The sequence below is a fragment of the Alligator sinensis genome, unplaced genomic scaffold (assembly GCF_000455745.1).
Source record: "Alligator sinensis unplaced genomic scaffold, ASM45574v1 scaffold1349_1, whole genome shotgun sequence".
Lineage (NCBI taxonomy): Eukaryota > Metazoa > Chordata > Crocodylia > Alligatoridae > Alligator > Alligator sinensis.
In genome coordinates this window covers 209,954-223,629 of record NW_005843149.1, presented here as the reverse complement: position 1 = coordinate 223,629, position 13,676 = coordinate 209,954, and the positions used below count along the sequence as shown (strand labels likewise).

Below are 13,676 nucleotides of genomic sequence, written 5' to 3'. Positions count from 1 at the left end.
GCACAGGCTCTGTAGATGAAGCAAATGTAATATATTTAGACTTTAGCCAGGGTTTTGAGTGAGGAAATACAGATGAGATGAAAGCACTGTAAATTGTATAACTGGTTGGATTATCATGCTCACTGAGTAGTCAGCAATAAACTAAACTAAAGTCTAGCTGGGAGAAGGTATTAAGTGAGACTCCCCAGAGGTCTGTCCTACATCCTGTATTGTTCAACATCATTAATGATTGGTAGGATGGCACAGAGTGCACTCTTAGCAAATCTGCAGATGGTACCAAGTTGGGTGGAGATTCAGACACTGAAGGATACAGCTAGGATCCAGAATAACCGGGGATAGACTGGAGAAATGGTCTGAAATCAAGTGAGTGAAATTCAGCAAGGGGAGGTGCATAGTCCTGCTTCTGGGACAGAAAAATTGCATACACAAAAAGACTGAGGAATGACTGGCTAGCCTGCAGTACTGAAGAGAAGGGCCTGAGGGTTACAAAACATCATAAACTGAATATTAGTGTAACAAGGCAAAGACAGCTCTGTTCCTTTGATGTTACTAAGTTGCAAGTAGTCAGGCCAGGGACAGGGCAAAGTTAATTACTTAATAAACACAGTTGGGAAGGGGATGCACCTGGGGTGAATATCAACTGATTAGGAGCCGACAGCTACTTAAGTCCACAGCAAGGGGGTTTCCTTTGCCCCCTGAGGCACAGCATGGAGAAATTCAGCAGGGAAGCCAAGCCAGCGCTGGAGCAGCTTGGGGATAAAGACCAGCCAACTGGGTGTAGGTAACCACGGTGACCAGTGAAATAAGGAGGTGAGGAAGAGAGGAGAAACTTACTGGTTGAGAGAAGGTCCCACAGAGAAAGGATCTGCTGGTACCGCAGGAAAGAGAAAAAAGAGTGGGACTGGAGTGGAGCTGACTTGTGGGAGTGGGCTGCACAGTGGTGGAGAAAAGGGATCCCATGAGCTATGAGAACAGCCAGGGTGCTCCACAGCCTGTGGGGAAGTTACTAATAAAGCAATCTTCTTTTATCCTGCTTCTGGGGCAATTTACTACACTCTCTCTCTTTGGGGAATTAACTTCTTATTCTTCCATCATTCCAAAGCGTGGCAGGAAAGTCCCAGGGAGAGAGATTTTGTTATTCACCCCTACCCAGCCACAGTGAGTAAACAGTGAGCACTTGTTGCAAAGAAGAGCCAGCAACATACTGGGTTGTATTAACAAAACAGGATCTCTTGCAGATCAAGATAAGCAATTCTTCCACCTTATTTGGCACTGGTGAGGCCTCCCCTGGAGTACTGTGTCCAGTTTTGAACCCCATGCTTCAAGAAATATGCAGACAGATATGAAAGAGTCCAACAGAGTGACAAAAATGATTGAAGACCTTGGTAACATTACTTATGAGCAGGGACCTGGGTTTTCTGTTCACCACAGAAAAACATGGTAAAACCTGGATTTTTTCATTTTAAGGAGAAAACCGTGGGAAACGGGGTTTTCTTTTGCAGGCTACCAGAAATCCAGCCTGCAAGGGGCTGTGGGGAGCAGAAAAGGGTGATAAGGCAGGGAGCGCCACATGCATGTGTATACAATCACATGCACATGGCAGCCAGGCAACATAGAAAGAAACTCCCACAGTTCACAGCACGTAAGTCTGAGGAGGGAGGGGAGGATTGAGGCCCCCACTGTGAGAGAGGGAAGGAGTTGGGCAGGGTTGGGAATGCTGCCCAGCCAGGGTGGTATGTGAGGCTTGGGGCCCAAATGCACAGCCGCAGGACGCAGGCAGGGAGCAGGACAGAGCCAGGGGCAGCTTGTCCAGAGGGTGGCAGGGGGGCTGGCTCCCTACCACTAAGCACACTCCCACGAAAAGGCATGGGAGGCACGTGCCCCCCAGATTTGTGCATGGATCAGGGATGGATATAGGCTGCCCATTGTGGGCTCAGGGTTCCCCACCCTACTGCCCTCCCCCTGGGGCCTCTGCAGCCCAGCACATGGGACCTGGTACAGCAGGGCAGGGCAAAGCGAGGTAGGGAAGCTTGCTGCCACCACTGAGAGCCCCTCACCACTAGAGCGAGGCATCCCCTGCCCACCTGGCAGTAGTAGGGGTGGCAGCATGGACTTGTAACCCCACTGCTGCTGGGTGGGCAGAACATGCCTCACCATGGCAGCACAGGGTTCCTGGTGGTGGCACCAAGCCTCCCCACCCCTCGCTCCCACACCAGGTCTTGTCCACTGGGCCAGGGGCCCCAAGAGGCCAGCAGGGCAGGGAGCCCTGAACCCATGCTCACACTGCCCCCCTCCCCCATGGGCTCTGCTCCAGCCATGCTGCCCACAAAGGAGGGGGAGTCAGGCTCTGCACTCTGCTCTGGCCACAGCAGCCTCTGCCTCCCACGGGCAACAGAGTAAGAGAGAAACAGCTGCAGCTGGATGTGTGTACCCGTGAGCGACGGGGCAGAGGGAGCTCTGATTTTCCATGATAAACCCAAAATCAAAGTGTCAAAATTTATAGGTTTTTAGAATTTATTTTATTATAGTGATCAAGGCACTAGTAGGCTACCAAACGGCTTAAAACTTGTAAATGTATCAATAAAACATTTTGTTCAACTGATACCATGTGTGTGTGGCACTTCATTTTAAATCACTGAAAAACATGGATGGCAAGGGGAGAGGGGGGGTAAATCACAGAAATTGTGATTTTTTTCAACAGAGAAAACCAGGATCCCTGCTCATAAGGAAAGGCTGAACGTACCAAGATTATTTAATATGAAGAAGAAGCGGGGGTTGACAACAGTGGGGATTTGATAACAATCCTCAAATACTTTAAGGACAGTTATAACAGATGGAGATGGACTTTCCTCTGTAGCAGTAAGGGACAGAACTATGAGCAGCCGCCTCAAACTGTAGCAGAGGGTGGAGATTAGGAATAACTTTTTGACTCAGAGTAGTCAAGCACCGGTCCAGTCTTAAAGAAGTTGCAGAATCTCCATCAAGGGAAATTTCAGGACCAGGTTAGACAGACACTTGACTGGTATGATTTAGTCAGGGATGATCCTGGTCTTAGGCAGGAGACAACTAGATGACCTTATGAGTCCTCCTTTTCTACGATCTTAAGTCTCAAAATGAAGTAGGGGCATCTACCTACATCATCAGAAGGCAGGTTTAAAACAAAGAAAATAATTTTCTTTTTTTACACACACACACACACACACACACACACACACACACAGAATTTGCTTATGGAGTCAGTAAAGACTGATGCAAAGAATTCAGTTAGCTTCTCTGCTATGGCACTATCATCTCTGAGCACATTTTTTTTTTTTTTTTTTTTTTTTACACCTGGTAATTTAATGGTCGCACCAGGCTGACTTCCTGCTTCTGATGTAGCAAAAAAAATTTATTGTTAACTTTAGTGCCTTTTGCAAGATGCTCTTCAAATCCTTTTTCGGCTTACCTTATTAAGTTTTTATATTTACGTTTTATCTGTCAGAGTGCACGTGCTTCCCTGTTTTCCTCATTTGGAGACATTCTCTTTTTTTTTTGTATGATGTCTTTGCCATTGATAGCCTCCTCAACTTTGCTATTAAGCTACACAGGGCTTTTTTGGGGGGGACCACTTGGTACCTTTTTTGGTTTTGATGCATACGCTTGTCCTGAGCAGTATTTCTGTAATATAGTTTTATCATATCATGGTTAGTTTGTCTCAAGTTTCCTATCACCTTCACATTTGCAACCAATTCTTCCTTACTGGTCAGAATAAGATGCAAGCTGAAGTGCTTGTCTTTGGGTATTAATAGTGATGTACAGAAGAGTGGGGCTAAAACCCCCTCACATTGGTATTGGTGGCAAAGGACCTGCCTGATCACTAAGGGATTTGGATACCTTAGCTAACGATCATTTGTCAGGAACTGGGCCTCTGATGCACAAATCCATAGTAACTTTCATAGATCACTCCAGAAAACAGGATGTCATGTAGCAGCCCCAGTTTCTCAGGTCCTGCTGAGAAAGACTGTTCTACTTGCCAGTCATGGCTTCCAAAGGGCACGTCTAAGCAAGGACTCACACAGTTGAGATCAATTCATTCTATGCAACTTAAGGCACTATAAATAAATGTGCAGATGCCTTCATTCATGAGGAAGGCAAACTGAAGCCCCTTTACTCCTGAATACGTGCTTCCACATAGGGGTTTTGGGGTGTAATACTACACTTACCTCAACCAGGACTGGCTTTAACTCCAACTGGTCAGCTGAACACACAACTAAGAAAAACTCCCAATAAGGTGGTGGGAATGTGCCCTGAAACATGAAACTATAGCAGTGTCCAGTAAACTTTGCTGACAGCTGGTTAGATGCAAAGAAGAAGGTTTGAAAGACAGTCTGCTGAAACAAGTGGAACAACTAAGTCAGGCACCTAAATACCTCTGAGGATCTGAGCTCAAGTGGTAATGGAGGTCAGTCACCTATGTGCCGCTACAAAGACATTTAACGCTAGTGCAGTTCTAAGCAATACTGGTGACCAGATTTCCATACAAGCTTTCATACTCAGTGAATAGGAATCAACATAAACAATATCCAAAAAAAATACCAAATGTCATAATCAACAGGTACTCACCAACACTCTCTCACTCATGTTCTGTCCAAAAACAAATTTGTTGCTGGATGGATCTGCGCTGTTTGTAGAATTCTCTAAACTGGAGGGGAGGAAGAGGGGGGTAAAAAACCAAATGTTTTCATTAAACACAGTGCAAAGAACTTAATGATCAATAACAATTTAAGAACAAGGGACCAGTTTTCACCTGCCTGACCTTGACTTGTCTGTTCCCTGATGCAATGAGAATAAGGAAGTGTGAGGCATTATAAGACAAATTAGCAATGCAGATATAGGCAAGTTATAAAACTTGACATCCTCAAACACTTTCTTATATAAGTAAACGTTCTGTATTTTGTCAAGTTATCCCCTACGCTCAAGTACTAACCTCCACATATTTGCTTTCAAAATTAGAAATATAAGCATCATCTCACATACTTCTAAGTGCTTATCCTCTATTAAAAAGGCTTACAATATATTATACTGAATATCAGTTTACAGGTCAAGAGCACCCGTTTTAGCACTTGAGATTTCTGATGTAAATAGTCTTTTCCCTCTCTAACTTCTAGAATTATTCATTTGAAAGAGTATTCACACTTTTTTCCAATTGTTTTTAAACAAACTCTAAAGATAATAGATGAGCAATATAGATTAGGTTATTCTTTCAGTCCTATTGACTGAAAAGTGTGTGCAGCATTACAGCATGCCTATTTATTTTTTATGCTAATCTAACCTTCACCCCTTTCTAATGGAATGGTGTTTTTATAACAGCAGTTCGACTCCAATCTTATTTGACTATCAATAATATTGACTCTTCTATCCTTCCCTTAACTTCCTTAAATTTTAGAAGGAAGAAAAGAAAGTATTTCCAACCATGAGCAACATACCCACAATAATTATTTTAAACAGAAGATGCAAAGAACCACCATCTTTTGAATAACCTAGCAGAGACTAGCATTCAAAGCCTAGAAATCTCATGACAATGCATGGAAAAAAAATGGTTAGGAGCTTGGCTCCTGTTTCACATGTGTTATATTTTTATTGTCTATTTTCTAACACAAGGATGCCAAAATGTGTGCAGCCCATGCCACACTGGCCCTGTGTGCCATATGCAGCATGCAGAGTTGGGGCCAGTGTGCTGTGCACAACATGGAGGCCATTCTAGGATCTGCAGTGAAAATGACGGCTGTACCAGACTGGCCCTGTACACTGGATCTGGCGTTGGTCTGGACTGAGCTATTTGTGGCCCATATACGGGCCATGCATACCAGATCCAGTACGCAGGGCTGGGCTGGTGTAAGTACCAAAAGCCACATATACCGCAGAACAGCCCCTCATGGTGTGTGTGTGCCTGGACTGGCCCCATGTGCCACATGCTCCTCAGTTCCTTCACAATTAGAAGTCTGAGGATTCCAAAAGACAGGATGGGTTACAAGTTGTGAAATCTATAATGTGAGAACATCTCAAAGAACCACAGTTATTATAAGAAAAAACTCTTTTCTTTAGAGTATGCATGGGTATGAAGCCCCACTGTAAGTGACAGGCAAGCAATTCATCTTCTCTTGATGATGGAATGAGGAAGATAAGCTGTAGCACTTGAACAGCTGTTTTAGAAAGGAAGCAGCTGTTTCCTTTCTAAATCCTGGCATTTGCTTTGGCATCTAGCTCCAAGGTGTAATGTTTGATAAAAGGTTAGCAGGTTACTTCACATTACTGCTTTGCAGATTTCTCTTTTGCAAGTTTCTTAAAAAGGGCCAAAGACTTAAAAACTCAGGTGTAGTAAACCGCATCTGCTGGCAGAGGTCCACAAAGCAACTAGTACCACACTACGTTATCCATTTAGCTACTCTTTATGAGATGATCTGAGCTTTGAAACATCTAGCTATTCCCACTAATAACTGGAAGGAATTCTGAATCATTTAGTCCTACAGAAGCTGTAAAAGATATGGAAAATGTCAACTGTGCAACTTTTTTCAATTTATATTAAGACTTTGGGAGGAAGACATGCAAATTAACTGATTCAGATGAAACTACAAAACCATCATATGGATAAAGTTAAGAGTGAGGTTTCAACACCAACTTATCTCTAGGAAATATTTCTAGGGAAGGTCATTCATACATACTTGGAATTCAAATCATTCTCTTGGCCAATGCAACAGCTACTAAGAAAAGTGTAAGAGGGAGATGAAGCAAGAAAGATTTTGTGAAAGCAGCTCAAAAGGCTTCATGAGTCAAGATGATGTTGTGAGCCCAAGCAGAATAACATTCTAGGACTGGTGGGTTAGTATGTAACAGGTCACCAAACAATCTAGATATCATTAAATCAAATAACTAACTATGCAAGTGGATAGCAAACTGAGGTTGCTACAAGGTACACCTTACTGGAGCTGAACAATAGGCTAGAATGTTTCAAAGCAGCAAAAAAGTCAAAGATCCGAGACACTGTAACCTGAATAGACAGTACATATCTGTACCCTATATTTAGAATGTTTTCCATTCTGGAAAAACAAGTCTTTCCAAGAGATGCCATCCTGCTCTGTATCAGGATCTCATGGACTTGTGTAGGGCAGTCTGTCTTTAACAGCCAACACCCAAGATAAAACACAGTGACCTACGGAGCCAGCAAACAGGGTAAGCAGTTTGCATGCAGTTCGCAAGCTAGGCCAATTCATGGGCACCCTGCCCCTTTTTTGAGGGGCAAGTCTTTCAGCTTGGCGTGAGGAAGCAGGGGGATGGGGGGGGGGGGAAGAACCTTCAGGGACAGGAGCAACAAACAAGCCCCTTCCAGGAGAGTTCACTTGGGAAGCTCTGCTCGAAAGAGCAATAAGAGAGAAAAAGCAAATTAAGAGACCCAGGAAAATGGCTGGGCCAGATCCACTGCCATTGCTTCTGCTTGCACCGGTGAGGCTTCTGTCCAGGCAGGACTGCTCTCCATCGAAGCTTCCACCCAGGTCCTGGTTTGGCGCTGTGGGAACTGCAACTTGTAAGTTCCTTTCAGCGATGGCCAGGTCCGGGAGTGCCTGCGGTGAGAGCGGTGCCTCCTGGTGGTGTCTCTCAGGGAACAGGCAAGAGAACTACAAGGAGGAGGTGGCGAAGCTCCGAAGCATCCTCAGCCATGAGGCGTTCATCAATTTGATGCTCGAGGAGACTTCTAGGACTGTGGAGGAAGAAGTGCCAGATGCAGCACTAGAGAATAGAGAGGACATGGACTCCCAAGAGGGTGGAAGCTGGAGCCTTGTAACTTCTGGCAGCAAGCAGAGATCTTCATCTACACTTACAGTCATTTATCTGGAGAACAGATACGCAGCTCTAACAGCAGAAAGGGAGGAGCATGTTCCATTGGTGGAAGACGGGAAGGGTCAAGATGAATGCTACCAAGAAGAAGCAACAGGTGGAAGTGGTCAGAGACTCCCTTCTACAGGAGAATGGAGGGAGCCATCTGCCAGCCTGATATGTTGTCTTGGGAGGTCTGCTGCTTGCCCAGATCCGAGATGTCACAGAGGGATTACTGAGGCTCATCCAGCCCTCTGACTACTACCCCATGCTGCTCATCCATTTGGGCACCAATAATACTGTCAGGGGAGACCCTGAGCATATCAAAATTGACTACAGGGCTCTGAGTGCAAGGGAGAGGGCAGCTGGGGCTCAGGTTGTGTTTTCACTGATCCTTCCAGTCAAGGAAAAGGGCCCAGGCAAGAGAGGTGTATCCTGCAGATTGACACTGGGCTGCACAGGTGGTGTTGCCAGCAGGGATTTGACTTCTTCAAACATGGGATGTTGTTCCAAGAAGGATTGCTGGGGAAAGATAGGATCCACCTGGGAAAGACAGGGAAGAGAGTCTTCACAAACAGGCTCACTAACCTAGTGAGGAGGGCTTTAAAACTAGGTTCACCAGGAGATGGAGACCAAAGCCATGAGGTAAGTGGGGAAGCAGGAGACCTGGAGGAAGAGCAAGCAGGAGGGGGAAAAACAAGGGATGTGTTCTCATACTTCCTGAGAAATCAAGGCAATCAAATACCTAACCTCAGGTGCCTGTATACAAATGCACAAAGCCTGGGAAACAAGCAACAAGAATTGGAAGTCCTTGCAGTCATGGTACTATGATGTGATTGGAATAACAGAGACTTGGTGAGAGCTCGCATGACTGGAGCATTGTCATGGATGGGTATAAACTGTTCAGGAAGGACAGGCAGGGGAGGAGAGGAGGAGGAGTTGCACTTTATGTAAAAGAGCCATATGATTACGCAGAGCTCCAGTATGAAACTAGAGACAGGCCTACTGAGTCTCTGGGTTAGGGTTAGAAGGGAGAGCAATAAGGGTGATGTTGTGGTGGGTGTGTGGTATAGACCACCAGACCAGGAGGAAGTGGTGGATGAGGCTTTCTTCAAACAGCTAGTGGAAGTTTCCCCAATCACAGGCCCTGGCTCTCATGGGGGACTTCAATCATCCTGAAATCCAGCCCTAATGTCTACGAAATCTATGAGTGCAAAGTCCTGTACTTAGGACAGAAGAATCCCATGCACACAGTATAAGCTGGGGGCTGACTGTCTGGGCAGCAGCTCTGCAGAAAAGGACCTGAGGGTTACAATGGACAATAAGCTGAATATGAGCCAGCAGTATGCCCTAGTTGCCAAGAAGGCTAATGGCATACTGAGCTGCATTGGTAGGTGTGTTGCCGGTAGGTCAAGGGAAGTAATTATTCCCTTCTATTCAGCACCAGTGAGGCCACATCTGGAGTACTGTGTTCAGTTTTGGGCCCCCCACTACAGAAAGGATGTGGACAAATTGGAGAGAGAGTCCAGAGGAGGGCAACAAAAGTGGTGACGGGGCTGGAAGACGTGACTTATTAGGAAAGGCTAGGGGAACTGGGCTTATTTAGTCTAGAAAAGAGGAGACAGAGAAGACTTAATAGCAGTCTTCAACTACCTGAAGGGGGGGGGGGCGGGGGTTGAAAGAGGATGGAGCTGGACTGTTCTCAGTGGTGGCAGATGACAGAACAAAGAGCAACAGTCTCAAGTTGCACCAAGGGAAATTTAGGTTAGATAATCAGGAAGAATTCTCTCACTAGGAGGAGACTAAAACACTGGAATAGGTTACCCAGAGAGGCAGTGTAAGCTCCACCCATGGGGGTTTTCAAAACATGGCTAGACAAAGCTTGGCCTGGGATGATCTAGTTGGGGATGGTCCTGCTGTGAGCAGGGGGTTGGACTAGATGACCTCCTGAGGTCCCTTCCAACCCTAACTTTCTATGATTCTATGACCTCAGGTCTGGCCAAAACTGCCCTACAAAAGGTGACTGTCACTGTTATGTCAGACTTTCCTGCAAATAAGGGTAGTCACTGGAAAGTTATGAGAGTCCTCAATTTCACTGTAGAAACAAGTTGCATATATCCCGTACAAAACTACTGTGGAACAGTAGTTTTGACACTTGGTGCAATGCTTAGTGGTGGAACAGGTCTATCACAGACATCCCTCACTGGCTGTAAGACATACTTCCATATCAGCCATTCATGATCATAACAGGTTCTGCTCAAGAAGTCCCCCAAATTGTTGCTCATAGTGGGCCTGAAAATGGTAGCCCTTTGTATGCACTCTTGGGTTCCAGCCATCATCCCAATTCTGAGGACACAGGACGACACCATAAGCTTCTGTCCACCTTGAATATCACTTAATAGTAGACTGAACTAAGTCAGAGTTGTATGGGCCACAAATTGAAGCAAACTTTAATGAGCTCAGGAGGTTAGTAAGTGAGGCACTGGAGGATAAGAGCCTTGGTGAGATGAGAGTCCAGGAAAGGTGGTTGGTTCCTCAAAAGAGCGATCCTTTGGGCACAGAAGGGGACAATCCCATTGCACACAAAGGGGAGCCAAAGGGGCAAAGAAATGCTCTTGGCTGAACAGGGAAATTCAGGAAAGCTTAAGGATGAAAAAAGAGGCGCACAGACTATGGAAGCAGGGGGTAGGCACCAAGGAGAATTATATCTACTTGGCTCGCACTTGCATGGAGTCAGTTAGAAAGGCCAAGGCAGTAATGAAAGGCAACAAAATTTAAAGACAAAAAGCTGGCAACAAAAACTAAAGACAAGAAAAAGTCCTTCTTCAGGTATATAGGGAGCAATAAGAAAGCACATGGTAACATTGGACCCCTACAGAACAGGCTAGGGCAATGTGACGAATAGGAAGGACAAACCTGAGCTCCTCAATGAGTTTTTTGCATCAGTATTCCTGAACACAGATAATGACATATCTCCAAGCTGGACTATAGACAAGCACAGGAGGGATGACAGCCCACCAAAGGTTAGCACTGACCCAGTGAAGGGACACTTGGAGTGGCTTGATGCGTTCAAGTCAGTAGGCCTAGATGATCTTCATCCAAGGGTGCTGAAAGAATTGGATAGTGTCATACCAGAACCATTGGCAGGACTGTCTGAGCACTCATAGTGCTCAGGACAAGTCCCAGAGGACTGGAAAAGGGCCAATGTGGTCCTTATTTTCAAGAAGGGGAAAAAGGAGGATAGGTGTAACTATAGACCAGTTAGTCTCACCTCTATCCTTGGGAAGACCTTTGAAAAATTATCAAGGATTATATTAGTGGGAGTCCAGCAGGAAAAATAATGCTGAAGGGCAACCAGCATGGATTCATAGCAGGTAGGTCCTACCTGACCAACCTTGTTTCTTTCTACAACCAGGTCACAAACTGCTTAGATGCGGGAGTTGAGGTGGATGTCATTTACTTGGGTTTTTAAAAAAGCTTTTGTCACATCCCATTCTCACTAAAAAAACTAAGTGGCTGTGACTTAGATGATTTCACGGTCAGGTGGGTGGCAAATTGGCGAAATGGGATGCACCCAGAAAGTGGTGGTGAACAGGTCAGTCTCAACCTGCAAAGATATGGGCAGCGGAGTCCCCCAAAACTCAGTCCTTGGACCTGTGCTGTTCAGTATCTTCACCATCGACTTGGAAAAGGGCATGGAGAGCACACTGTCCAAGTCCATGGATGACACAAAATTATGGGGTAAAGTAGACACACTGGAGGGCAGGGAACAGATTCAGGCAGATTTGGACAGGCTGGAAAGGTGGACAGAACAAAATAGGATGCAGTTTAATAAAGATAAGTGCAGAGTACTACACCTAGGGAGAAGGAATCACCAACACACTTACAGGTTGGGAGATGACCATCTAAGGAGCACAGCAGTGGAAAGAGATCTCGGGAGTCATAGGGGACTCAAAGTCATTTCCTATTATGAGAGAAAAGATGCGAGTGTGTGTCCGTGTGTGCATGTGTGTACACACACATTACTAGGAGAACAACTATAAAGAGCAAAGAACAACTGTAATTACAGACTTGTTGCTGTCTCCTGCTGAGAGCTGACTGATCAGTTATCTGGGCAAGAGGAGAAAGATGTTTCTGTTCTCTTTGATGCACATATCCCATTACTATGCACTGTCTGAACACAATCAGAATGACAGCACCTTGTACAGGGGTGTAGGCTGTAGCCGTGTTGGTCTAAGGACCCACACTGTCTGGCTTGCATGCATACCAGCCCAGCCTCACACTTTACTATTCATTCCATCCAGGAAGAGCATACACTAACTGCAGAAGCTTCCTCAGCCTCACAAAGGGTTTTTAAACCTGAAAGCTTGCTAAGGAAACCTTCCCCCCGCCCCAATTATTTTTGTTGCTGTAATAAAAAATATTGGATTCACCCAAAGAACCTTGAGCACCTTGTACATGTATTTATGGGGCTGTTGTGAATCCAGGGTGTACAAGCAAACAGCCTACCGCAAAGTAAAAGAGTGATGGGGTTTACTGTGTGGCAGCTGCTTCACCACAATTGTGTGTGCACATACATTCTTTGCACTAAGTGGAACATGAACCATCTTCAAAGCAAGACTTCTGAAGTGTTGCTTACATAACCATACCTTCAAATATTTTCTGCAGGTAGGCTTGCTTACATGAAAACATATAACCTATACGTTAAGTATCACAAACCAAATCTTGAGCCTGTAAGGAAAGGAGTAGTACGTCAAGAATCAACACGTGAAGACAAAGTGACAGCATGCAACCATTCTTTTCAAGCCTAAGGAGTATGAAAATCCCCTAACTTCTTCAGATTAAGAGCTAATTGGGAGCACAAAATAGCTTAAAATGCATGTTTGTCTATACACACAGTTATTTCAAAAGAGGAGCTGCTGATTGGTGAGTGGGAGTGCTCACCAGCTGTTGCACTTTAACAGTGACATTTGTATTGCTCCTAGCTTGTGCACATGTAGTAAAAACTGCTCCAAATTTAACTCTGGATGAGGGAGTAGTATTTTGCAAGTCAGGCCTGATAGTTCACAATGAGGACTTTCAGTGGGAGTACTTGGGGCAAAAATAACCCTGTTTTTAAGATAAACTAATCAAGCTCTGAAAGGGGATTATATAACAGCATGGTTATATGCCTGCATTATTTAGGGTGGGGGTTCTTTCCAAAGGGAATTGTCTTATGCTTTGACCCAAAGCAGTCTTTAGATGTGTACCTGGAGTAGGTGATCTGGCTAAATGATACCTCTGAAGTGCAAAAATCTCCTCTTTTATGATGTATGGGAAAAGGATCTGTTCCAGGACATGAGCAAAGACCATCTCCAATACACCATGGCTCAGGTTTGGGTAATTCGTTTGAAGTGGGGATATAAAAACAGCTGGCATACTTAAAACAACCCAAAGGAGTGTTCAGAAGGTAAGAAAGAAGGACATCTACTCAATGCAGGCAAAAAGCCAGTAAGTTAAAGAAGAATGCATTTCTTCCACTGAGTACCTAAAGAATGGTATGGTCCCAATAGAAAATGAAATCTCAGTATGTAGTATGCCCTACAGTTTTTTCACTCTGAAACTTATGAGTAGGGATCCAGGTTTTCCGTTTCCCACAGAAAATGGAGTAAACCGCAGATTTTACCTTTTACCAGAGGCAAACAAGGACTTCTCATTTTACAAGAGAAATCCACAGATTTTGCCCTTTTGCAGTGAGCTGGGAAGGAGTAGGAGGAAGGCAGTGAGACAGAAGGCACCATGTGCATGCACATGCATGTGGTCCCAAGCAGCCAGAGAGCAGGTTC

The 13,676-nt window shown here is 45.0% G+C and overlaps 1 protein-coding gene across 7 annotated transcripts in view; it reads right to left on the bottom strand.

Moving 5' to 3' along the window:
- RANBP3 (RAN binding protein 3) overlaps positions 1 to 13,676 on the bottom strand; it is a 121,780-nt gene that overhangs the window by 30,544 nt on the left and 77,560 nt on the right. For all 7 annotated transcript variants that reach the window (XR_003092157.1, XM_006037627.3, XM_025194041.1 and 4 more), the window contains one exon: positions 4,603 to 4,681. Coding sequence is in view for 6 of the 7 variants with exons in the window: in XM_006037627.3 (XP_006037689.1) it covers positions 4,603 to 4,681 (79 nt within the window). In the remaining variant the exon portion in view is untranslated. The remainder of the gene's footprint in view (positions 1 to 4,602; positions 4,682 to 13,676) is intronic.